We start from the raw sequence: 24,961 nt of genomic DNA, 5'->3' as shown, positions 1-24,961 counted from the left end.
TGGCTTTAAACTCATGCAAGAACTTCCTGCTTGTAGGGAATGTTATCTGTAGTAATTAGGTGGGTACATTATTTTGTAAAAATCATAATTTTATTTAAAACCGGTATGTGCAACCCCTACTTGGAGTGCAGGCTTCAGAAAAACTGATAGTAAAGCAATGGTAACGTAGTAGGTCTGGGCCTACTGTGATGGCTCACAAAGCACAAGCAAAAGGAATTAAAGTGACAGGTTTCATTTGCAAAGTTTTTGGTGTTCCTGGAAATACTGAAAAAGCCAACAAGTTTTAAAAGTATAACTCTCCTTACAAATGAAGCAGCATCCTAATTCATTGTTCTGATCATCTTTAGCAGGTTTGTGAAGAAGAAGAAAAAAATGAACTGGAGCAAATGGAATTTTACAGTTGGGATGATTTTCAGTCCTTTATAAGCATTTGGTGTGAAGAACAGAAAATTTTATTTGTCATTCGTAATTCTGTGCCTTTGAGCAGTGAAGACATGAGCCCAGAGGCAGTGCAGACTCTGAAGTACAGTATGGTGAACCTTGGGTGCAGCAGCTATACCAGGTAACTTGGTGTGATTGGAATTACCCACATGCTTGTATGTCACCAGATCTCTCCTGTCTGTTCTTTATGTCTTTGCTTCTACCTTGAAGTCTTCCTATTCATGTTATGGGGAGGAAAGTTTCAATCTTTTCGATTCTCCATAATATGAATGCAAAGGAAAAGTGACTTAACTGCTGTATGTGGTCAGATCTATAAACAAAAAGGGGGAGGCCTTTTTCTGGAGACCTAAAACATCTGCTAACATTTACGCTGTGTTCACACTGATGCGGTGCGGGAACCACAGCAATTCTTGTGCAGGTTCAGAATTGCAGGCAGTTTACACTGCGCTCTGCAAACCGCTGTGGGTGTCAATATAAAGGTAATGACACCCCCAAATCGGTTCACAGAACCCAGGGCGAACTGGAATTGAATGGAACACCCATGTGATCTGATTCCAGTGCGGACAAAAAGAGTCCTGCACCTTTTTGGTGCAGATCTGGTGTGAATTAAGCCATACATAATGCATAACTGAATTTGCATTTAATTTGTACAGGAATCTGGTGCGATTCGTTTACAAATGATATCAGTGTGAACCCAGCCTAAAAAGGTTTTGAATTAATTGTCCATTTTAAAGGGAGCCTTTTATACAAGCCCTCATGTTTTTCATAGTTCAAGTTAGTCATATACACTATATTCTCAAAAGTATTGGGACACCTGCCTTTACACGCACATGAACTTTAATGGCATCCCAGTCTTAGTCCCTAGGGTTCAATATTGAGTTGGCCCACCCTTTGCAGCTATAACGGCTTCAACTCTTCTGGGAAGGCTGTCCACAAGGTTTAGGAGTGTGTCTATGGGAATGTTTGTTCATTTTTCCAGAAGCGCATTTGTGTGGACATGGGCTGCTGATAGTCGAGAAGGTCTGGCTAGCAGTCTCCACTCTAATTCATCCCAAAGGTGTTCTATTGGGTTGAGGTGCAGGCCTGACCTCTCAAATGCGCTTTTGGAAGAATGGTCAAACATTCCCATAGACACACTCATAAACCTTGTGGACAGCCTTCCCAGAAGAGTTGAAGCTGTTATAGGTGCAAAGGATGGGCCAACTCAATATTGAACCCTACGGACTAAGACTGGGATGCCATTAAAGTTCATGTGCGTGTAAAGGCAGGCGTCCCAATACTTTGGAGAATATAGTGGCTGTTTAGAATTCTCTCATCCAGCCCTAGATTTATTTTGTTGACTAGGTTATCCCATCCATGCTAAACCACGTGGATAGAGAAATCTTCCCTGCCAGCTATTGTATTTAGACCCCTGCATCACATGTGGCTGTCGAAATATTTGAACATTGACTGCATCTGATGGTGATTTTATTATTATTTTTTTTTTAATTGACAGGGTTGTCCTACCTCTAATTGTTGGCTGATTCAGTAGGAATTAAATTTAAAGCAGTGTATGACCAGCTTTAGTCTCTCTCCCAAGTTCTTGGTTTTTATTGTTATCTTTAATGCGAGAAGGCAATTGACAATAAGAATGGCCACAAAATTTGGCCAATAAATCAATATTACCATGCACATTTTGTTAGTACAGCTTGGTGACAAGCTAGCAGTGCTAGGTCCAGGGGTGAATGGTAAGAAGCACTTGATTGTTGGTCTAGTACACGTGTCAAACACAAGGCCCAGAGGCTGTCTCTGGCCCACCAGGCCATTTCATGTGGCCTTCTCACCCAGGGATTTTTCTCAGCTGGAACGTGGTGGAGCTCTGTTCCGCCACCTCTGGCTCTTGCCCTCTGCTCTCTCCGCCCCCCACCACTGTCACTTGTAAACTATAAAGCTTTCTGTGTTTACAAGGATAGCTTTCCTCTTGGTGGCTTCCACAGATCCCTGCCTGCCATGCACTCACAGCGGGGACAATGTGGAGATGCAGTGTGGGGTGGGGCATCACCTGGTTAGATAGATGCACTGTGAATCCTATCCTAGGTGCACAGATCCCAACCAGTGATCTCCCTGCAAGTGAGACAGAGAGGCGGAGCTGCCTACACTGCTGGCGGGGTACTAGAGCCAGGCTTGGTAGGTGAACTGCAAAAGAGCTTTTTTTGGTGGGGGGGGGGAAGAGAGTGGTGCAGGGGTCAAAGCCGAGGAGGGTTAGAAGTGAGATGTGGACAATCTGTCAGAGTTTTTTTTTTTTTCTCAACCCTGCACGCAGTGCGCCCCTGGTATTTATTGCCCTTTAAGATCCTCCCACCACAAATTCGCCATGACCGCTGTTCAATGGGGTTCGGAAGGGAGGTCAAGGTTGAGTTCTTGCAGTTATTCTCTGAGAAAACCAGCCCTTTGAGGGCAACCGTAATTCTGATGCACCCCGTAATGAAATTGAGTTTACACCCCTGGTCTGGTAGTTTAGAGGTGGAGGAAAATGGGGGGGGGGGGATATTGAGAGGCTGTAAACAGAAAACTATTCTTCATCAGTGGATGTACCTGGGAACCCCGCACTATTTTCTCTGTACATGGCTAGTGATGGGCTCCGGCGTGTTTGGATCGAGCCAGCCAGGAAGCACTCTCTGCACACCACCAATCATTGGCAGTGAGGCATTTCCCGACCGGCAGCTGAACATACTCGATCCGGACACCCCCGAGCCCATCACTATTCATATCTATGTTATCTTATGTTTTCCCTATGGAGCGGGTAAAGGACTTAATTTTAAAATTACTTCAAGGTTTGGGAATCCTTTAGTCAAACCTTGCCTTTTGGTACTCAATAATATATAGAACAGTGTTTCTAATACACCCAGTGGTAACAAACTGGATTAACCAATGACCCTCCCACTGATGTCTTACCCCCCCTCCCCCCATTCTCTTTCAAGCGTAAAGGCCAAGATTGTCTGCATTGTTTGTGCCAGGAGATGCCCTTTACAGGCTACTGGTAATCAATGTTCTAACAAGTTATACACATTATGATGTAAATGAAACATCTGTGGCATGGTAAAGCCACCTGATCTGCATGGAAAGACACTTGTGGTTTTAAAATTTTGCTTTTATATATTTCTCTAACATTTTCTCTTTTGCTGGTTCAAGTTGAACAAGGGTGCAGTGGGGTTTGTATTTTATTTTTAAGCTGCAACAATGTAATATCGGTTATGTCCCTCTAACAGGAAGCGCTGCCCAGCTTCTATTCAGCTGCGACTGGGTCCAGAAATGGACAAATTAATAATCACGAAGGCTGACCTCCATCATAGTCACGATTCAGAGATAGACCTTCCATCTCGTTTTACAAGAAAACCTGAAGCCTTTGTGGAAGCCCCAGCAATGTTATTTGAGATTTCTGATAAATTCATGGACAGAGCTGATCTGACAAAGCTTCTACGTTTACACTTCCCATTTGGCAGAGAATCCCAATTTCTGGATGAACTGGAATCCCTTTTTAATACCGATCCTGGTGCAAAGGTGAAATTGGCTTATGCCGATGAAAAGTTTACAATGAGACATATCTTCTTGATGACAACTGGCATGCAGAATTTGCTCCAGCATTTTTCAGAGAGCCTGTTTATTGCCCACCTTCCAAGTCTAAATCAGGAATATGCTTTGTATTCTGCCTTGTGTCAAGATGAGAATTTTGCTTGGAGAGTTTGTTCTCATTGTATTACCAGGAAAAACTCCACAGACCCCTTACAGTTTATTCTGCTTTCTCTTTTACAAGTCCACCCTAATTTGAACACGCAGTTAAAGTGTTTGACACTGAGCCCAGACATTCAGAACTATTCAGATACACAGGCTCTGTTTCCCAATGTCATTATAAAGCATTGCTTACCATTTGTATTTGAATTCATGTTTCGTAAAATTTCCTTCCTAAGTCAAATGGAGCAGTCTCAGATTAAAAACTTGCTTGCCAACCTCGCTCAAGCTTCCTCAACTGAAACTTACACACAGTACCTTAATGACTTGAAATCTGCCTGTCCTGATGAAGTGTTTCAGTACTATTTTGACAACTTTCATCCATGTTGGAATTCATGGTCTGGGAAGGACAGCCAAACAATTGATGCAGAAAACTCTATTTGTGATTTTGTTAAACTCATTCACCAAGAATTAAGGACCCATTTGGGAACAATGCCTTCTTTAAGCCAATGCCTGCATGCCATACTCACTGAAGATCAGGCTCATGACCAGGAGCCTTCAGAATCAAGCAATACATGCATGATGGACGAAAGCACTTCTAACTGTCAAACAGATACTACGAGCATACTGAACACACAGGAGCAAGATGGTGTAAGCACGGAAATAATTACTGCTGCTGTGCCTAATAAGGTAATATTTTAGCTCTTGTTTACTGCTAACTTTGGTACTTAAATGAGCTTCACTGTCAACTGAGCCAAAAGTGGGTGCGGGTACCTGACAAAACCAGGTAACCAATCCGTGCCAAATGTGGCAGCGGAGGGCGGGAGGGGGGCGACAAGCAGAGCTTCCGCTTTTGGATGGAGCTCCACTTTAATACTATTTTTTTTCCCCTAATCGCTTCACCCTTTCATATATTTTCTCTTAAATTAAACATCAGGTGGCAGCAATAAACTGCTAGCATAGAATGCACTTACACTATACTGATTAAGGCATAGTGTTAGCAGTGGGCTGTAAAAGGGGTTTGTTCACCAACCAGGGAGCGCGCTTTTCTGCATTTTCAGAGGCACAGATTTGGGGCCATGTAGAAAAAGATACAGGCAACCGATATAACTAGGACAGCAGAATTAATTTAAATGCAGCATTTTCTTGGAGGATTGAGCACTTTTTTAATTCGCAAAGAGCTATTGATATCACTGGGCATTGATAACTGTGAGCTTTTAAGGCCTTCTATTGCTTATTGTTCTATATATGTTATTTCGTTTAATTTTTATGAGTGAGATATGAGCAGCGTGTGTGTTGTATACTTTTAGGCTTTATTTAGTTGTTTAGTTTTTTAATTTAGGAAGCATAACCAACTTTTATGCATCCCAAATCACCTTTCCTATTTAGCTGCCTTAACCACTTAGCGACTGCTCGCTGGCGCTGTAGGCAAAGCAAGGTACTGATACGTCACTGTCCACTTTCAGGTTTAGTAGATTGTAGCATGTGTGTCGAAAACCCCCCCCCCCCCCCCCCCCCCCCCCCGCCGGCTCCCACTGTGACTGTACGCAGGGAGAGTCTGTAAGCAGGTCTCAGCCAATGATTTACGGCCAGGATGTGCTGATCGGCTGTATACATTTACGGTTGAGAGCTCTGTGTTGACATTCAACACAGAGCTCTATACACAGGGAACGATCTGTGTTTCTCGTCGCTCAACAGCTTACAGATCTACTAGTAAAAGCAGCACACTTTACACATAGGCACATATTTAACCCCTTGATTCCCCCTAGATGTCAACGCCTTCCCAGCCAGTGTCATTAGTACAGTGTCAGTGTATAGTATTAGCACTGATCACTATATTAGTGTCACTATTGGTGTCAGTGTACCCCCAAGCCTGCGTCCGCTGGTGTCCGATTGCCCACCTCACTATCACACTCCCACTACAAGTCGCTCATTATCGTCATTACTAGTGTAAAAAAAAAAATGTATTAACCACTTTACCACTAGAGCATTTTGCTGTCTTACGTCTGGGCCACTTTTTGCGATTCGGCGCTGTGCGACTTTAACTGACAATTGCGCGGTCGTGCGACACCGTACCCAAACGAAATTGATGTCCTTTTTTTCCCCACAAACAGAGCTTTCTTTTAGTGGTGTTTGATCACCTGTGCGATTTTTTACTTTTTGCGCTATAAACAAAAAAAGAGCGTTTATTTTGAAAAAATAACAATATTTTTAACATTTTTTTTATATGAAATTCCCCCCAAAAAAGATGTAAAAAAAACTATTTTTTTAAAAAATTTTTGGGCAATTTGTTTTCTGCTACCCATGTTTGGTAAAAAAAAATCGCAATAAGCGTATTTTGATTGGTTTGCGCAAAAGTTATTGCGTTTACTAACAAAGGGAAAGATTTATGTCATTTTTGGTGGGTTTTTTTTTTAACGAGTAATGGCGGCGATCTGCGATTTTTTTTTTTTTTTTTTTTTTTTTTTTTTTTTTTTTATTGCGGGACTGCGACATTGCGGCGAACAGATCGGACCCTTGACTGACATTTTTGACACTTTTGGGGGTACCGGTGACATTACTGCAGTAATCAGTGCTATAAATATGCACTGTTACTGTAAAAATGACACTGGCAGGGAAGGGGTTAATTTTATTGGAGAGGGAGGGGTTAATGTATGCCTGGTGCTTACTGACGTGTGGGGGGGGAGGTGACTGTGAGACAGGGACAGATCGGATGTCCAGCTATGCTGAACACTCCGATCTGTCACTCCCTGTCACTGAGGAGATCCGCCCGCTTGTGTTTACACAGGCGGGCGGATCTCCACACTAGATCCCCGACGATCGGGGCAGAGCAGCAGCGATCGCCGCTGCTCCTCCCCTGGCCCGACTCCCGCTGTAAATGAAAACAGCGGGAGCGCACCTCCGGCAGCGTGCGAGCGCCGCCTACAGGGGAGGAGTCTGGTGACGTAGGTCTACGTTGTCAGACGGGATCGTGCCACTTTGCCGCAGTACTATTCCAGTACTCAGCGGTAAAGTGGTTAAGCATTCCAAGGTAAAAATACCATAATTTGTAGACGCTATACCTTTCACACAAAACAATTTTATATCTTTCTGGGAGTTATTTTTTATTTATTTTTTTTACTAAAAACCTGTACCCGAATAAATTTTGGCCTAAATTCATGAAGAAATTTGATTGTACACAGCGGGAGCCTGTCAGCAAAATCTGACCAATGATTCACGACCGGGATGTGCTTATGTGATGTGAATGTACACAGCCAAGAGCTCTGTGCACAGGGAACGATCCGTCAGTTGGTCATCCCTGCCGAGTAGGGATGAGAAACCGGGAGTTCATTAGTAAAAAGCAGCATGCTGTACACACATTATACATAGTTAGGCACATATTTAACCCCTTGATCGCCCTAGATGTTAACCCCTTGATCGCCCTAGATGTTAACCCCTTCTTAGTGTCATAAGTACAGTGGCAACGCATATGATTAGCAATGATCACTGTATTAGTGTCACTGGTGATGTCAGTGGCTGTTAGTTCTACCGCACTATAACAGTCCTATTATAAGTCATTAATTGCCTCCATTAGTAGTATAAATAAAATAAAAATTCCAGTATAAATACCAAAGTTTGTAGGCGTTATACCTTTCACACAAACCAATCAATATACAGGTAGCAGAATACATTTTGGCCAACATTTATGAAGAAATGTCAAAATATATCTATATCTATATCTATATCTATATCTATATATATATATATATATATATATATATATATATATATATATATATATAAAATTAGGATATGTTTTATAGCAGAAAGTAAAAAACTTTTTTTTCAAGTTTTTCAGGCATTTGTCTTTTATTTAATTAAAAATAAAAACAACCCAGTGGCGATCAGAATACCACCAAAAAGAAAGCTGTTTGTGTGAAGAAAATTATATGAATTTCATTTGCATGATCATGCAACGCTGTACCCAATCGCCAGTTAAAGTAGTGCAGTGCCAAATAGCAAAAAATGGCCGGGTCATTAAAGTCTTCTGGAGCTGAAGTGGTTAAAGCAGGTTTAGCAGTGTTTAGAGTGTCTGTTTAATCAGATTCTGAATGCACAGAATTCTGTGGGGGGTGGAAAAGGATTTGGTTGTTCTGGTAGATCATAAGTTTGATAATGGCATGGAAAGCAAAATCCTTGTATTAAGAGAAGTATGGTCTCCAGAGAGAGAGAGAGAGAGGGAGAGAGATATAATTTTGCCCCTGTACAAATCCTTAGTAAGGCCTCATCTGGAATATGCAGTTCAGTTTTAGGCACCAGTTCTTAAAAAGGATATCGGGGGAACTGGAGAAAGTACAGAGAAGGGCAGCCAAACTGATAAGAGGCATGGATGAGCTCCCTTATGAGGAAAGATTAGAGGAACTGAATTTATTCTCTTCAGAAGAGGAGATAAAGGGGGAATATGATCAACATATGTAAATACATATGAAAACCTGCGCTGGTAAATGATAAAGCAGCCACAATATTTAGTAAATGATAAAGCAGCCATTTAAGCAATTGTGACACCAACAGCAAAAAAAAAAAAAGTAGCGCTATATCAAAAAGTGATTCAATAATGTAAATAAAGTGAAAAAAGTGACAAAAATGAAATCCTTCCATGGCCAAATCAGTCCAGGCCAACCCGCAGAGACACCAAAAGTGTTTTAACCGCTTGCCGACCGTATATTGTGTATATATACACCGGCAAGGCGGCTCTCCTGTGCAAGATCACATACTTGTATGTGATCCTGCACTTCCTTGTCTTGGGCACATGTGCGTCGCTGGCAACCAGCTCCCTCTGTGATTGGACACAGCAGGAGCCAATCGACAGGTTCAGTGGTCTCGATGTCTGCCGGGACCTGCCGATCGTTGGAGACAGAAGTAAAACAGCAGTCTGCCAATGTATACAGAATGCATTAAGGTAAAAAAAACCTTCTGCCTTTAAGGCATGTATTAGTGTTCAGTGACAGAGGTTTTGCAAAAAGAGTAAAGATTTAAAAAAACCTTGGTACCTGGTTTATGGGGCAGCAGGTGAATTCTGCTATTGTACAATGGAGTAAAACTAAAATGTATACATTTCATGCAGAAAATGGTTTGTGGTTCATTTTGCAGCTCCATTCCATGAAAGGTATGCTGTTTGAGACCCCCAACAACTTACTTCAGATGCCATAAGTACTTAAAAAACATTTATTTTTTTTTTTTCACAGGACTGTGAAGACATTGCAAATATGCAACTAAATGGCAGGGAGTTTCAGAGCTGGGATGACTTTTGCGTTTTCTTGCAAGAATGGAGTCAAGAAAAGTACATTCTGCGTTCATCTTCTTCAATCCTAGAGGAGGGCAGTAATGAAGAACCTAACATTCGAGAAATTGCAGAAATCTTGAAATACAGCTGGGCACAACTTTCCTGCAGTTGGTATGACAAAACTAGAGTTGGTATGATATGTCATAATATCCTCAGCTGAAATCACATAAATGAGACATCGGCCGTGTCAGACAGGAGTGCAAAGTAAAAATTTTACACTATATGTACACTGCATTCTATGTTAATATTTCATGCTGTTGATTTGAAAAGCAAATTGGGTTTATCTGAGCAGGAGGCATCATGGGGTGTAACAATATTCATTATACAGTATGCATAGTGTATGTTAATAAAAGCATGCTATAATATATCACCACATCAGAATGCTCATAAATACCTTATCTTAATCATACAGTACAGGACAGTGGACTTGTATTCATAGACCATGGGTTATATGCACGCTACCTTCAAGTGACTGGACACTGGCAAAAAAAACTTTCTTGAGCCGCCCCTAGAGTTCTCTTCTATAACCCCCCTCACTCAGTGAAACTCCATTTTTTTTTTACTAGTGTCCTTAGGTGATGAACTTATTCTCCTATAGAGAAGATCTTTCTTGTTTAATCCATACAATACTTTTCTCTGTCGCTACTTTTAAGAACTGCTTATTGTCTTGGGCTATCTAGCTGTTTTTGGATTGGTGACCCTTGCTGTATACCTTCGGGACCTTTTAACCAGACCCCATTGTGTGTGTCCAGCCTGTAATATTTGTTTTGGGAACTGGATCCTGCTTAAGGCGCTCACCCTGGCTTGAAGGGCATATATAACAGGGAAGTCTGCACCTCTGGTAGGCCCAGCATTGTGCAATAGTTGAGATGCGTTTTTCGTGAATACCCCAATGGGAATTCCCTTACCTAAAAATGGCGGATTACATCTAAACTCCACAACCCCAAAACGCCATTTAATTCATTTTTTTATAATCAAAGTAAACTCACCTATTCATCCATCTCTTCATGCTTTATTTTGTTGAGCAATCACCAAGGCTTAACACTTTTTTTTTCTTTTGTTGCAATCACTTTCACCAAGCCCGCCCAGAAGCCGTCCTCGCAGTGAAGGAGGTGTCTGTTGGCATTTGAACCAGTAAAGATCCGAGATGTCATGGAATTATGGGTCTAATCTGTCATTTTAAACGGGTACAAAATAGAGTCTCTAGCTCTGCCCCGACTAATTTGTTGTCTTCCAAACTTCCAGCTTCAGACCAAAAGAAATACAGATTTAATGCCCACCTTGCCCCAGTTTCAGGTACAGAGTGGCTTTACCAGTTTTTAGAAGAATGTGACAATGTGAAAAGCAAAGTTGACCACACGGTGAAATTTACCCTATAAACATACTAAGCAGATGAACACTTAGATTCATTCACAAGAAATGTAAAAATTATTTAGTTCAGTGCTATAAGTGAGACTACCTAAAACAAAAAATCATGCAACAAACTTCAGCAGTGTGTGCCATAATAAGTCCATAAACAGTGAGTGAATAATAATAAGTTCCGTAATAGTGATTCTTCCCAGTATCGTGCGCTAATGCACATAAAAGTGCCCGTGATGCCCAATGACATTCCTGTTAAATTCACCTTGTGTCTTCACATAGACAAACAAATGCGCTCACCCCTCCAAAGACCTCCACATTATAAGAGACCTTAAGCGGGGCCAGATTTATAACACCTTTCCTTTAATCCAGGGAATCCCCACCACAGCAGGAAGATGTTTCCCTCCTTAGGTCAATAATGCACTCTTCTTTCTCTCCTCCATCAGACAAAAACAAACACTTTTAGTGCTCTCTGTATAATGTTTTATTTATATATATATATATATATATATATATATATATATATATATATATATATATATATATATATATATATATATATATATATATATATACACACATACATACACAGTAATATTGTATTTACATAAACTAGCACAGTGTTTCTCAACTCTGGTCCTCAGGGCACACTAACAGGCCAGGTTTACAAGAAAACTGAAATACACAACAGGTGATATCATTTGCTGCTCAGTGATTGCAGTATTCTAGTCTGCATCTCCCCAAGGTAATACTTAAAATCTGGCCTGTTAGTGTGCCCTGAGGACCGGAGTTGAGAAACACTAAAGTAGCATATAGCATTAAGACTGGATCATGCAGCGGCCTGGCTCAGGTTCAGGTATATCCTCCACACTGACTCCCATAGCAGCTTCAGGGTAGTATGATGATGTCATGTGCCTATCTCTACCCTACTAATTGCACCCAAAAAGCAGGGCTTCATTAGAGGTTGCTACATTTTGACGAAGCCCGGCCTTATGGGCATAACTTAAAGCTATATGCCACTTTCTTTTATGTAAATACAATATTGCTGTATATTTTAATAAAGCATTATACAGCGAGCACTAGAAGTATTTTTGTCTCTGGCGGAGAAAGTGAGGAGGAAGAGTGCCATATTGAGCTAAGGAGGTAAACCATTTGCTGTTGAGCTGGAGAACCCCTGGATTAACAGAAAGGTGTCATACATCTGGCACGACTAATATCTCTTATAGCGTAGAGGTCTTTCGAGTAGTGAGCGCATTTGTCTATGTGAAGACACATGGCGCATCAAACAGAGGGCCCGTCGTTGGGCATCATGGGCACTTTTATGTGTATTGGTGCAAGATACTGGGAGAATCCCTATTACAGGACTTTTTGTTATTCATCTTTTAGAATAATGTTTTCAAAGTTTCTGTTCAAACCTATTCCAAAACCAAATACTGGACTGAAAATTTCTAAACAGACTTTTTTTCATCTACCAAAACTCCGGATGAAATTATTAAGGTCTGTCATTGCTTCATTTACACAAAGGGAATTTATGGCATCCGTAGACATGCAAGATGCTTATCTACACGTCTTCGCCCTCCCTTAAACGCTCTCCTCTGCACCTTGAATGTGCACACAAAAGTGCTTGCCCCGCTTCTGGCTCTTCTGTGAACCCAAGGCATTTATGTCATTGATTACCTGGACAACATCCTACTGAAAAAGGACTCCGCTTCTACCTTGCCTGCAAATGTCCAAAGGATGATTTATTTTCCAAACCTTTGGCTGGAAAATCAACTTTTCAAAGTCTGTTCTCCAGCCCTCACACCATCGGGTGAACATGTGTCTAACCTTGAACACAGCCCAAGCCAGAATCTACCTTCCTCAGTAGAAAATTGCCTAAGGTCCCACATGCAGACTGTCAGGTCAAAACGACATACCTGTTTGCTTTTGCATGAGGGTTTTTGGCTTAATGGTAGCCACTTAGCCTCTTTTGCCCAGTTTTACTTCAGAACTCTTCAGTCCAACATACTTGCGATGCTGAACAAATAAATCCAATTCTTCGCTCGCAAGAATCTCCAGTCCTTCCCTGAAATTGGAAGTTCCTTCATGTACCTTGGAAGGTGGTGACAACGAATGCCAGCTTTACAGGCTGGAGTGGAGTTTACATCTCCCTGACTATCCAGAGGACATGGTCCTCACAGGGGTTGGAACTACCTAACAACATTCTGAAACTGAGAGCCTCCAGATTATCTCTACAACACTAAACCTTCATTCTGGAAGGTTACCCAGTCATGATTACTTGTCCACGATTCAAACTGGTTTATGCCATCCTTCCAATTAAGATATTCTACTTCACAAGTTGAAAGGGTTCCCATGCTTCTAATTGGTCAAGAAGTGGTGGTACACAGATATACTCAGTTGTCTGGCTGACGAGCCCTGTACTCTTCCAAATAGACTAGACTTACCGGCCGAAAGTCCCCTGTTTCATCCTGCTTCCTAGTCACTGGCTTTAATGACATGGCTTTTGAGACCCAAGTCCTAAAGCAGGGGTGGGGAACCTTTTTTCTGCCAAGGGCCATTTGGGTATTTATAAAATAATTTGGGGGCCGTACAAAATTATCAACTTAAAAATGTGCCTGTTATATTTGGTCAAAAATTTAATTAACTCACCCCTAATGTGATGGCTGCAACTGCTTCTCTTTGGTGAGGTGTGTGATGTTAGCTGGTATTGATGATGTTGCTACTCGCAAACTGGTTTTCCAGGTTTGCGTCGGTCAGTCTGGAGTGCAGTCGACTTTGTGGTGGTAAGTTTTGAAAAGAACTGCTGGTGGGTATAGCTGGCTGGTACTGCTGGTGGGTACTGCTGGCTTGTACTGTGCTGTGGGTATTGCTGATTCAGGCTGGTATTGTGCTGTAGGTACTGCTGGCTGGTACTGTGCTGTAGGTACTGCTGACTCTGGCTGGCACTGCTGGCTCTGGCTGGTACTGCTGCGGGTACTGCTGGCTCTGGCTGGTACTGCTGCGGGTACTGCTGGCTCTGGCTGGTACTGCTGCGAGTACTGCTGGCTCTGGCTGGTACTGCTGCGAGTACTGCTGGCTCTGGCTGGTACTGCTGCGAGTACTGCTGGCTCTGGCTGGTACTGCTGCGAGTACTGCTGGCTCTGGCTGGTACTGCTGGCTCTGGCTGGTACTGCTGCGAGTACTGCTGGCTCTGGCTGGTACTGCTGGCTCTGGCTGGTACTGCTGCGAGTACTGCTGGCTCTGGCTGGTACTGCTGCGAGTACTGCTGGCTCTGGCTGGTACTGCTGCGAGTACTGCTGGCTCTGGCTGGTACTGCTGCGAGTACTGCTGGCTCTGGCTGGTACTGCTGCGAGTACTGCTGGCTCTGGCTGGTACTGCTGCGAGTACTGCTGGCCCTTGTTTGTTACTGGTGCGAGTACTGCTGGCTCTGGCTGGTACTGCTGCGAGTACTGCTGGCTCTGGCTGGTACTGCTGCGAGTACTGCTGGCTCTGGCTGGTACTGCTGCGGGTACTGCTGGCTCTGGCTGGTACTGCTGGCTCTGGCTGGTACTGCTGCGGGTACTGCTGGCTCTGGCTGGTACTGCTGGCTCTGGTGGCTGGCTCTGGCTGGTACTGCTGGCTCTGGCTGGTACTGCTGTGTGTGCTGCTGGCGGGAAATGCTGGCTAGCAGCGGCGCCTCGCTGGAGGAAGAGGCGATGTTTCCTGTATTGGTCACAGGCAGAATGCATTTGATATCACTCCGCCTGTGACTCACTCAGACTGTCAGAATGGAGCCGGAACTATACAGGAAGCATTGGCTCCGTTCTGACAGATCAGCTGAGAGACACAGACTCAGCTGCACGGGGGGCCGGACCAAATGACTTTGAGGGCCGCATATGGCCCCCGGGACGTAGGTTCCCCACCCCTGTCCTAAAGGATAGAGATGTTTCTAAATCTATTATTCCCATCCTACTCTGAGCAAGGAAATCCAGCTCCCGCAAGATTTACATGGAATGCTTAATTTGCCTGGTGCAAAGACAGGTGGCTAAATCCTAAAATATTATATAATTCATATTTTAGCCATTCTTCAGTCTGGTCTTGACCACCTTTTGACTGTTGTGAGGTTTTTGTTTTTTTTTTTGTAAGCCTGTTGGCAGTTCTGTGTGCAGTGTTTCCAGTGCTCGGTTTATTGCTTGAGGATGTCCCATAGTCTATGAATACAAGTCTTGTGCTGTACAATTAAGAGTGCATTCCAGAGGCGACCCCCCCCCCCCCCAACAGGTTTTTGCCTTGTTCCAATCACCTAATGGCAGCCTGCATATAACCTATAGTCAATGATTACAAGTCCTGTACTGTATTCCATGATAAGGAATTTTCAAGTCAAAATTCCTGTTTCTCTTTTGTTTATTGACAAACACAGCTTACTGATCATCTTAACCATTAGTTATACTGCCATCTACAGGAGTAGGACACTATGGGCAGTCCCAGGGGGTATACTCCCTCTTTCTGCTATAGGAACTCCGTTTTTTTTTTTCTGCCAGTGCCTAGTCAGAAATAACACACCCTGAACATGCATTTCTAAAGCTGGTGCAGCTATGAACCAAGCAACATACATATTTACAGAGCATAGCACACATATGCAAAAGAAATGACTTTCAAATATAAAGGCAATCAATAAATAAAAATGGGGATTTAGTCCTGCGAGTCAAACGCCTTGCGAGGTTGCATACGACTGGGTCTCGGACCGAGTCGTAGCATTCCTCCTGGCCGACAGCCCCTCCATTTCAATAGCAATGGTTCTGTCTGGAACGGTGCCTGCCTGGTATGGTGAGTAGCTGTCCCCCCTGGAGGCCTGTCCTTGAGGCCTAGGGATTTCTCCTGGGTCCCTAGGAGCCTCGTGGTGCCGCCATTTTGCTGTAGCCTGTGTGCTCAATGCACGGCGGCCATGTTTGTGTAGTCCGGTGGCCTGCCATTGAAAATAGTGGCAGCCATGACTGTGGAGCCCTGTGGGTGGCGGTTTTGGCAGTGGGAGCCCCTCCTCATCCCTTGGTGCTGACTCCTGGATCCTTTCATTTCCTGATCGCCGCACGTGAAGTGCAGATTATCCTAGTGGCTGCAGGTGCCTGTTTCTGCTGGGTGGGGAGTCTGGTGGGGTCCTCTCCCTCTCTGCTGAGGATAGCTTGGTGCTCTGTGCCTGGCGACCGGGTGGTGCTGCCAGCGTGGTGGGTTTGCCCCTTTTGCAGTGTTTTACACTTTGGGGTCCTCCTGGTGACTCATGGAGTCTTTGGAGCACATCTCCAAAGCCTCCTCTTTGAGGCTGCAGGGCCCTCCGGGTCCCAACCATCCATCGATGCACTGACGGCGGTCCTGGAGTCTTTTGTGTCCCGGGTGGAGGTGGTTTTCGGGGTGACGGGCTAGCAAAAAGCGCCCCCCTCTTCTGGTGGAAGAGTTCCCGGCCTTAAAGGATCCAGCTGATAGGAAGGTGGAGGCTGTGGCCCGCAATATGTACACTCAGACTGATTTTGCACAGAGGCCGGTATTCACCATTGCCCTCATGTCGTAAACTCTTGACTGGGTGGGCTAAGCTTTTACGCTGTGACCTGGAGGGAGAACAGCTCCTCCCCTGCTTTTGCTGAGCTGGCTGACCAGCTGGTCCAGGGGCTGCAGTTTATCTGTGATGCCTCTTTGGATGCGCATCCCCTAGTGGCTTAGCTCTCTGTTTCGGCAGTGGTCCTTCAGCGTGTCTTTATCTCAAATGCTGGTATGCGCACCAGAAAGGCCAAAAAAGGCCTTAGCTGATCTCCCCTTTTAAGGAGATCGCCTGTTTGGTGCTACCCTGGATGATATCTTGGCAAGCCAAGAGCGAGCTTCTCCAGATCCACGGACAAGGCTCCTTCAGCATGAAGGTGCACCCTCACCCGTATCTGGGTGGGGGGACATCTTCACTGGTTTCCTGACCCGTGGATTTCCCTGGTACTAGTAAAGTCATTCCACTAAGTCTTTTGGTCCGGCTACAAGATCGAGTTTGCTCTTGTCCCTCAGCAAGGTTCTTTCCTTCCAACTTGCGCCTGTCCCTGGACCGCTTACAGTGTCTGTTTGGTGTGGTACAAGACCTGTTCCTTCAAGGGGTGATTCCCCCGGTTCCAACTTTGGAACATTTTTAAGGATTTTTATTCAAACCTGTTTACAGTTCCCAGGAAGAAAGGCAAGCTGTGTCCAATCCTGGACCTCAAGGCGCTGAACTGCTTTGTGCAGGTGCAGAAGTTCAGGATGGAGTCCATAAGCGTAGCGGTGGCATCCCTGCATCAGGGGGACTTTCTTGCCTCTATCGACATCAAGGATGCTTACCTTCACATTCCTCCAATATGTGTCGTTTACCAGCACTTCCTTCGCTTTGCCGTGGGAGAGGAGCATTATCAGTTTGTGGTGTTACCCTTTAGTCTCGCCTCTGCTCCTCGGGTATTCACATAAGTGTTAGCCTCTGTGCTACCATTGTTACGCCAATGGGGGATCAATGGGGGCTACCTGGAAAACCTCCTTCTGTGTGCGAAGTCTCCTACTACTCTGGTAGAAAACCTGGAAATCGCCATACAAAATCTGAGGTAGTTCGGCTGGATTCTGAATTTTCAGAAGTTTGCTCTTGTTCCATCCACAAAGCTGGATTATCTGGGTCTGACTCTGGACTCGGCCTTAGCCAGAGTGCTCCTCCTTCTGGACAAACTGCAGGCTGCAATTTGTCTCTTGCTGTCCAGCAGATAGTCATCCCTGCAGACTTCCATGCGGGTGCTAGGCCTGATGGTGTCTATCTTCGAGGCAGTTGTGTTTGCACAGTTCCATACGAAGTCCCTGCAAAGGGAGATTCGAGCCAAATGGGACAAGACTCCGCAGTCTCTGGAGAATCGGAGCCAGGGAACAAAGGAGTCCCTGATATGGTGGCTTCGTTTTCTGGCTCTTCAGCTTAGCAAAACCTTCCTCCCCTTGTATTGGACAGTGGATGCCAACCTGTCCTGCTGGGGAGGCGTCCTCAGGAAAAATTCTGCTCAGGGACTCTGGACACTGGAAGAGTCCAGACTACCGATCAATGTATTGGAACTCGGAGCAATCACTGTGTTGGGACCATTGGATGGATCATCTTCAGGGATGTCCAGTGCACATTAAATCGGACAATGCCACGGCGGTGGCTTATGTCAATCATCAGGGGAGCACAAGAAGTGTCCTGACGGCTCTGATGGTTGTCCCAGGCCAAAGCATCCAAAGGAAATTGCCTTGGATGCGGTCCAGGCAATTAGGGTGTACCTGACAGCTACAGAGTCTTTTAGGAACTAAGACTCTATTTGTGATCATGGATGGGCCTCGGAAAGGGTTGCCCCCTTCCACTGCGAGATGGGTCAGACAGACGGTGATTCAGGCCTACTCCATCAGGAGTCTGGTTCCTCCTTTCCCTGTCAAGGCACACTGTACTTGAGTGCTCAGTGCCTCCTGGGAATTCCGCCATCAGGCTTCAGTGACGCAGGTTTGCAAGGCGACCACCTGGTCATCAGTGCACACGTTCACAAAGTTCTATAAAGTGGACGTGTTGGCATCTGCAAATGCTTCCTTTGGCCGCAAAGTTTTGCAGGCTGCTGTTTTGAGGACCTGGTCCTCTTTGAGGGTGTATTGTTTTTTCTGGTGAGCTCCAGTTGTTTTGGTTGAGCTCCTGTTCACCTGTTTAGCTATAGTTAGCCTTGGGAATTTCTTTTTCACTGTTCCCTCTCCTCATGTTTAACACTGCTTCCCAATGGTTAAGAAGATCAGGAGTTGTGTGCGTCAATGAACGAAAGAGAAAATTGGATTTTTGACTTGCCTTAAAATCCATTTCTCTGATGTTCATTGACGGACACAGCACCCACAACTCTGTGGAGTTGTAATTCTTCTGACACTGCTTGTAACAAAAGTGAGTGCCTTTGGCTGAGAGTGGGATAATACTCCATTGGACTGCCCCATACTCCTGTAGGGAGCAGTATAACCCAATGGTTAAGATGATCAGGAGATGTGTCCATTAATGAACATCAGAGAAATGGATTTTATGGTAAGTCAAAAACCCATTTTTTTTTCTTTTCCCCTTCTTTTTTATAGTTGGTCATGTGATTTTTATGCAGTACTTCGTCCATATGAGATATGTGGATGGGAGCATATTTGCTGCATGTGATGTCATTCACAAATCACTGTACTGTCTTGGATCCTTTGGCCTGGTCCGCACGGAGCCTGTTGGTGCTCTGGTAGCCATGTTACCAATAGAAAAAAAGTTATTTTTGTACAATCCATGTCAGAAACAAATTTAGTATACTCTTTTGAGCGTTACAACCTTACACTCCTGATGTCAGGCAGGGTGGTGTAATGACCATGAATGACACCAGAACACTTCCTCTTTGCTCCCCTGTTATCTGGCCTATGTAACTGTCTAGACTTTGAGCCATCCCAAATGACATGTGGGAGTATTGGGTGCTGTGGATGAATAGAGGAAGTTCAGTTTCCTGATAACTTTAGAGCATGCGCGCAGTGGCAGCTCAAGACACTGGGATTCTGAGGCAATAGGGTTGCCACGCTGCATGGGGGACTTTGTAAATACCTGGTGATCCTGTCAGCTCAACAAACATCTAAGACACTTTGTAAGGAATAGAACAGAACACAATCAAATATGCTTTTACAGCTTTACATATGTACTCAAAACTCACTCCAAATGATACACTGTAAAAAGAAAGCTGTATACTCTTTAATAAAATCTGAAGATGTGAGTAAAACAGCCATTGTCGCTACGGTCTTGCAATCTGTAACCCTGTCATCCTAAAAACAAAATGCCATGTCCTTCATCCCTAAAGACACCCCCCCCCCCCCGGTCACTGGACAAAGCCAAACCTATTAAAGCAGTATAAACCCAAAACCAAAAAAATGTAATATATTGCCGTTTCCTTTACCTTTTTCTTTTTAAATGTTATTTTCACCTGGTGATCCAGCCAGTAACAAATTTTCTGTCCTAGGGTGACAACGCTTACTTATTGCACTGTATCTCTAGAGGAGCAACATTGTTACTCTAGGCCAGCCTTCCTCAACCTTTTTTATCCCAGACGAACCCTTCAAAAAAATTTGGGGTCTTGGGGAACTCTTGCTAAAACAAATGTATTTGGGGGTAAGTGGTAAAAATGGCTCTTTCACTGATGGTCAGTTGGAAGAATGCGATGCTTACATTGGTGGTTGATGGGAAGAATGTCCCTTACATTGGTATTCAATGGGAAGAATGTCCCTTACATTGGTGGTCAGTGGGAAGAATGTCCCTTTACATTGGTCAGAGGGAAGAATGCCCCTTAGATTGGTGGTCGGTGGGAATAAGGCAAACCTGTACATTGGTGGTCAGTGGGAAGAAGGCAACCCGTACAGTGGTGGTCGGTGGGAAGAAGGCAACCCGTACAGTGGTGGCTCGGTGGGAAGAAGGCGACCCATACAGTGGTTATCTGTGATAAAAATGCCCTCTTATAGTAGTAATTAGAATTATGCCCTTTCAGAAAACTTAAAAAATAATTGGTGTCATGCCACAGAATCTGCAGGGTAGTGTTAGCCCTGCAATTATGCAGACACTATCAGATGTGAAGTCAATCAGCCGCAGCTCCAGTAGTCTCTAGCAACCCCTGGAGGAACCCTAGGGAGCATTTCAAGCCGTGTTTTACACTTTGCACCTTTTGGGGTTGAGGCTAGTCATTGTGCGCCAGTGACTACTGACTGACCTCAAGGCTGTAAAGAGTTAATATCCATGAGAATAGGCAGAACCCCCTCCATCACACGGGATAAAATGCAAAAAGTGAGAGCACAGAGCCAGTTTTTAGCATAGTGTGCAAGCCGATTACCAAGATGGCAAGTTGGTAGTTGTACCATCGGAGGCCACCTGGCCATTTACATCCCTCAACACAGTACAGTGAGTGGTGTGGATTCTACTACTTACACATAAGGGCCGTCTCAGCAAGAACTGAATGATGCAGAATGGGTGAACAGAAAGTGACATGGTATCATGCCTCATCTAGAGAAGGAGAAAGTAACATCACTTCATCATCCATGAAGAAGATTAAGACTGGTGTATGTTGGATGAGAGGAGCATAGGAATGGCTTGTGTGTGCTGTAAAAAGGGCTTTTAATTGTTATTCCACTTAACTTACTTGTAGGAAATGTAGAAAGAACAGGAAGTCAATGAGTATCAGAAATGTAAGTAATAGGGCTGAAGGATAGAAAGGAGTAGAATTTATTTTTGTTTTTTTGTGTATTTGTAATAGGTTCTCTTTCATTAACGTTTTACAATTTTACTCCTGTTTTAACCCTGTTACATTTTTAAAGGTATTTATTTAAGTTTTTTTTTTTTTTTTTTTTTTTTCCCTTAGGAAGAACTGTCCAGCATCAATTGAGCTGTCACTAAGTCCCCAGAAAGACAAACTTATTGTCTCACAGTGCAGCCCAAATCATATCCACGTTACGGAAGATCCGTGCGATGCTCCTCCTGAGAAGAAGTTTAAGCCCTCATCTGCTGTAGGATTACCGGCACAGGTGGCAAACAATATATCAAAGAAATTTCTGGAACCAAGTGATTTAAAAAGGCTTCTCCGCTTCCGCTCTGGTGCATTTGAAGACCGGACACAAGTTCTCGCGGAGCTGCAGTCTCTTTTCTTTTCAGACCCAGACGCAAAAGTCAAGCTGGTGTTTGTGGAGGATAAATTGCATGTGAATAAAATCTTTCTGATGACCTCTGCTATGAGAGATCGGGCTCAGAATCACCCTGAAAATCTGTTCATTGATGTGTTTACGGACTTCAGCCCAAGTTTTAACTTGTATACCATTTTTTGTGAGGTGAAGGGAGAAGGATGGACCCCATGTGCTTACTGCATTGCAAAAAAACAGGTTGACAGTATAATTCCCTTCCTTACAGGTTTGCTTTGTGAGATAATTCCCACATTAGGTAAAAAAGTAAAACATTTAACCATCAACCCTGATATCCTAGAGCCAATTAACCTGGAAAGCCGTTTACCCCATGCCCATCTGAGATACTGTATGCAGGCGGTTTTAAATCTCTTGTACAGTCGTATATCCCACCTGGATGCAAGGTCTGAGGCCCAGATCAAGAACTTCCTTCATATCATCTCTCAGACATGTTCAGTTAAAGTCTATGACCGATATCTGAATGACCTGAAAACCATTTGTCCAGCAGAGGTGTTTAAATATTACTATGACACTTGGCACCCCCGCAGAAAAATGTGGGTAAAAAAGGACAACAGGACTGAAGAGTCAGAGAGGCATTTATATGATTTGGTTTCTGCGAATCACGCAAAGCTCAAAGCGGAAGTGGGTTTAATGCCCTCATTGTATCAGTGCCTGTGTTCTGTACTTGGCAGCACAGTGAAGAACTCAGTTGATGGGCTACACCTTCAAAATGCTGACATCTCCTCGTTCTGTGATTATGAAAAGTCTGCTCTTTCACCTACATCAAATCAGCAGGTAAATTCATACTAATAGTGCTACATACTGTCATCTGAGACTAGAAGTCTGCTTATCCTGAAACTCTGTAAATTACCACCATTTAGCTGTTACTCAAGCTGTACAGGTTTTTCTTTTATTTTTCACCCCAGGCAGATATAAGACACGATTTAAAGCAGCTTAAAGTATTTATTATTCCATCAGCCATGTGGAATGATTAACAGCTGCCTACTGAGTGTGTGTGGATGGCCTTTTTCATTTCCTATACTGGAAGTATATATGCTGCAGCACCTTTTTTAAAATACCTTTCTTTGTATTTCTGTCCAGTCCACCTGTAAGGTAATGGATTGCATACTAGCACATTATGAAAGACTTACCTTGAAACAAAGCCCTCCAGCAGTGCACTGTCACCGCTGATAGGGGGTTCCATCTTCACCCGGTCTTCCTTCCAGGTTCCCGGGCTCCAGCAGTTTGAGTGGCCGAGCCGCAGTGATGTTACTCCTGTACGTGAGAGTCACGGCCGTGGCACAAAGTTCTGAAGGAATGTTGAGTATACCATTCCTTCAGAGCGCATGCTCCAGTGAGGCCACCGGCTGCAAAACAAGTGGATATCTCCTAATTGGTGCAGGTTTAGGAGATGTTCATTTTACCTATAGCTAAGCTTTTTTAGAAGCTTACCTGTAGGTAAAAGTCACAAAATGGAGTTTACTACCGCTGTAAGCACACATTATTGGTTCTTTCTTGTACCTGTATCCTTTTGCTGCTGATGTTTAATGAGGTAGGTTGCACATTACTGAAGATTGCAAGCTTAAAATTGAATTGCCTGTCCCATAGCCAAAAAGGAAGTGAGAGGAAATCTAATGTCCCCTTTGGAAGATTTCTTCTCTATTCCTGTTCTGGATACAGCCCAACATTTGGATTTCTTTTCACTTTCGATGATCAAGGCAAACAGGACAAATAGTGAGGATTAATATTCCTAACAAGGGAACAGACAGCAATAAAAAAAAAAAATATACAGGTGTTGTTCTCTCTCTTCACACTATCCCAAAAAAAGTTTTTTTTATCTTTTTTGCTTGGCATGATAGTTGGCTCCCCAGGCTTGATGTAAACGTATATCTTGCTTTGTTGCCTATACCATATGTGGTGGCCAGGGCTAAGTAAAGTAACTTAGAGGGATGTGACCTGCAATGTCCTATTCGTTGAGGATTCAAAGAAATACCTCCATCTTCCAGCATAGTGTCTGTCCTATAAAAAATGCAGAGAAGGCCACAGAAATGTTAAATCATTTATAGTTTACCCACTGCAACGCAGTACAGGCTAGGATGTAATGTTTAAGGATGTATAACGCTGAGTATGGCAGTCTAAAAGAGAACAGGTGCTAGACCTAATGGGACATGAAGGGGAAGCTGCATTGAAACTTTGAAAGCGCAAGTGTCAACTTTATTTCATTTATGAAGGAGGTGGTTTGATAAATAAATTGTGGTTGTAAACTTCAGTCAAGAAATCTGAAGAAAGCACATATAGTATATCTGTAGCGTTTACTTGTCTTTCTCCAAAGCTGTGAGTGTCGTTTCTCTCTGGTGCTTCATTCCTCTGTTAACATGAGTCACTTCTGAGAAGTTTTTTCGACACATGAGAGAGGTTTGTGACTGGGAGGGAGCTCAGCACTCAGATGCAGAAGGATTTAGTCACAATTGTGCTCTTATAAATGGATGTAGACAAGAGAAGACTGCAGATAAATAAGCACAACTTATGTAGGAGGATTTGTTTAATCTCTGTGTACTACCTGAGGCTAGTCACTTCACTGGGTATATGAGAGGGTTTACAACCACTTTAGGGGTCAGTCACATTTCTTTGGAGGCTTGTGTTTTTCAAGTGCAATTAAAAAAACGCAGGTCTCTGCAAAGGGCAAACCATTGTTTTCTATGTTCCCCGTTCACACTACATTGGAGCCCTCAGGGGCAAAGGGTGTGGTTCTGAAAAATGCAGCATGCTTTTAGAGCTTTACCTTTCTTCCCGTTTCAGCTGGTCCCGTATCACTTCCTTAGCTTTCCTGTTTTTAGGGTGGGTGACTACATTCCCTTGCAGCGCAACCCCTGTGTGCATTCTCCCAGACTTGACTTGAATTAATATAAACTTCCTTAAAGCCTATAAGGAAAAGCCACTCCCATTCTCCTCCCCTGTTCCTCTGAACTCCAAATCAAATAATTTCACTGCTGCTCCAGGCTGTGCTGTCCCCGGTTTCCTCTTCCTTGTGAAATACTCTCTGCTAAGAGAGCTGGAGCCTGCCGCTTCAGAATTCCAAACTGTAAGCGCTTGGGCAAAAATATTAGGTAGTACTTTTTTAATACCCATCCCTTGCTCTACCAAAAACTAAATTTAAGGAAAAAAAGTTTGGTTAGTGTTCTACTTCTAGCAGTGTAATGAGTACATGACTGTTAGGTTCACCATACATGGTACAATCTGGTTTAGATTTAACAAAACTAAGGATCTTCCTAAACTGTCCCAAGTAAGTTATATCCAATCAGGCGGGCCTTTACACTACTTACAGTGCCTTGAAAAAGTATTCATACCTCCTTGAAATTTTCCACATTTTGTCATGTTGCAACCAAAAACATAAATGTATTTTATTGTGATAGACCAACACAAAAGTTTCACGTA

The 24,961-nt window shown here is 43.7% G+C and overlaps 1 protein-coding gene across 2 annotated transcripts in view; it reads left to right on the top strand.

The window, feature by feature from the left end:
• Positions 1 to 24,961, top strand: part of ZSWIM9 (zinc finger SWIM-type containing 9) — a 50,944-nt gene that overhangs the window by 17,017 nt on the left and 8,966 nt on the right. Inside the window, exons 4-7 of one of the 2 annotated variants that reach the window (XM_082273436.1) lie at positions 351 to 562; positions 3,690 to 4,839; positions 9,375 to 9,583; positions 21,214 to 22,321. In XM_082273436.1, the coding sequence (XP_082129562.1) occupies positions 351 to 562; positions 3,690 to 4,839; positions 9,375 to 9,583; positions 21,214 to 22,321 (2,679 nt within the window). Of the gene's footprint in view, positions 1 to 347; positions 563 to 3,689; positions 4,840 to 9,374; positions 9,584 to 21,213; positions 22,322 to 24,961 lie in introns of both variants that reach the window. The other variant, XM_082273435.1, reaches the window with a different exon arrangement.

This window comes from Pelophylax lessonae (genome assembly GCF_965119305.1).
Source record: "Pelophylax lessonae genome assembly, chromosome: 12".
NCBI lineage: Eukaryota > Metazoa > Chordata > Amphibia > Anura > Ranidae > Pelophylax > Pelophylax lessonae.
Note: the sequence above shows the minus strand (reverse complement) of the source record. Positions and strands in the feature narration are given on the sequence as shown.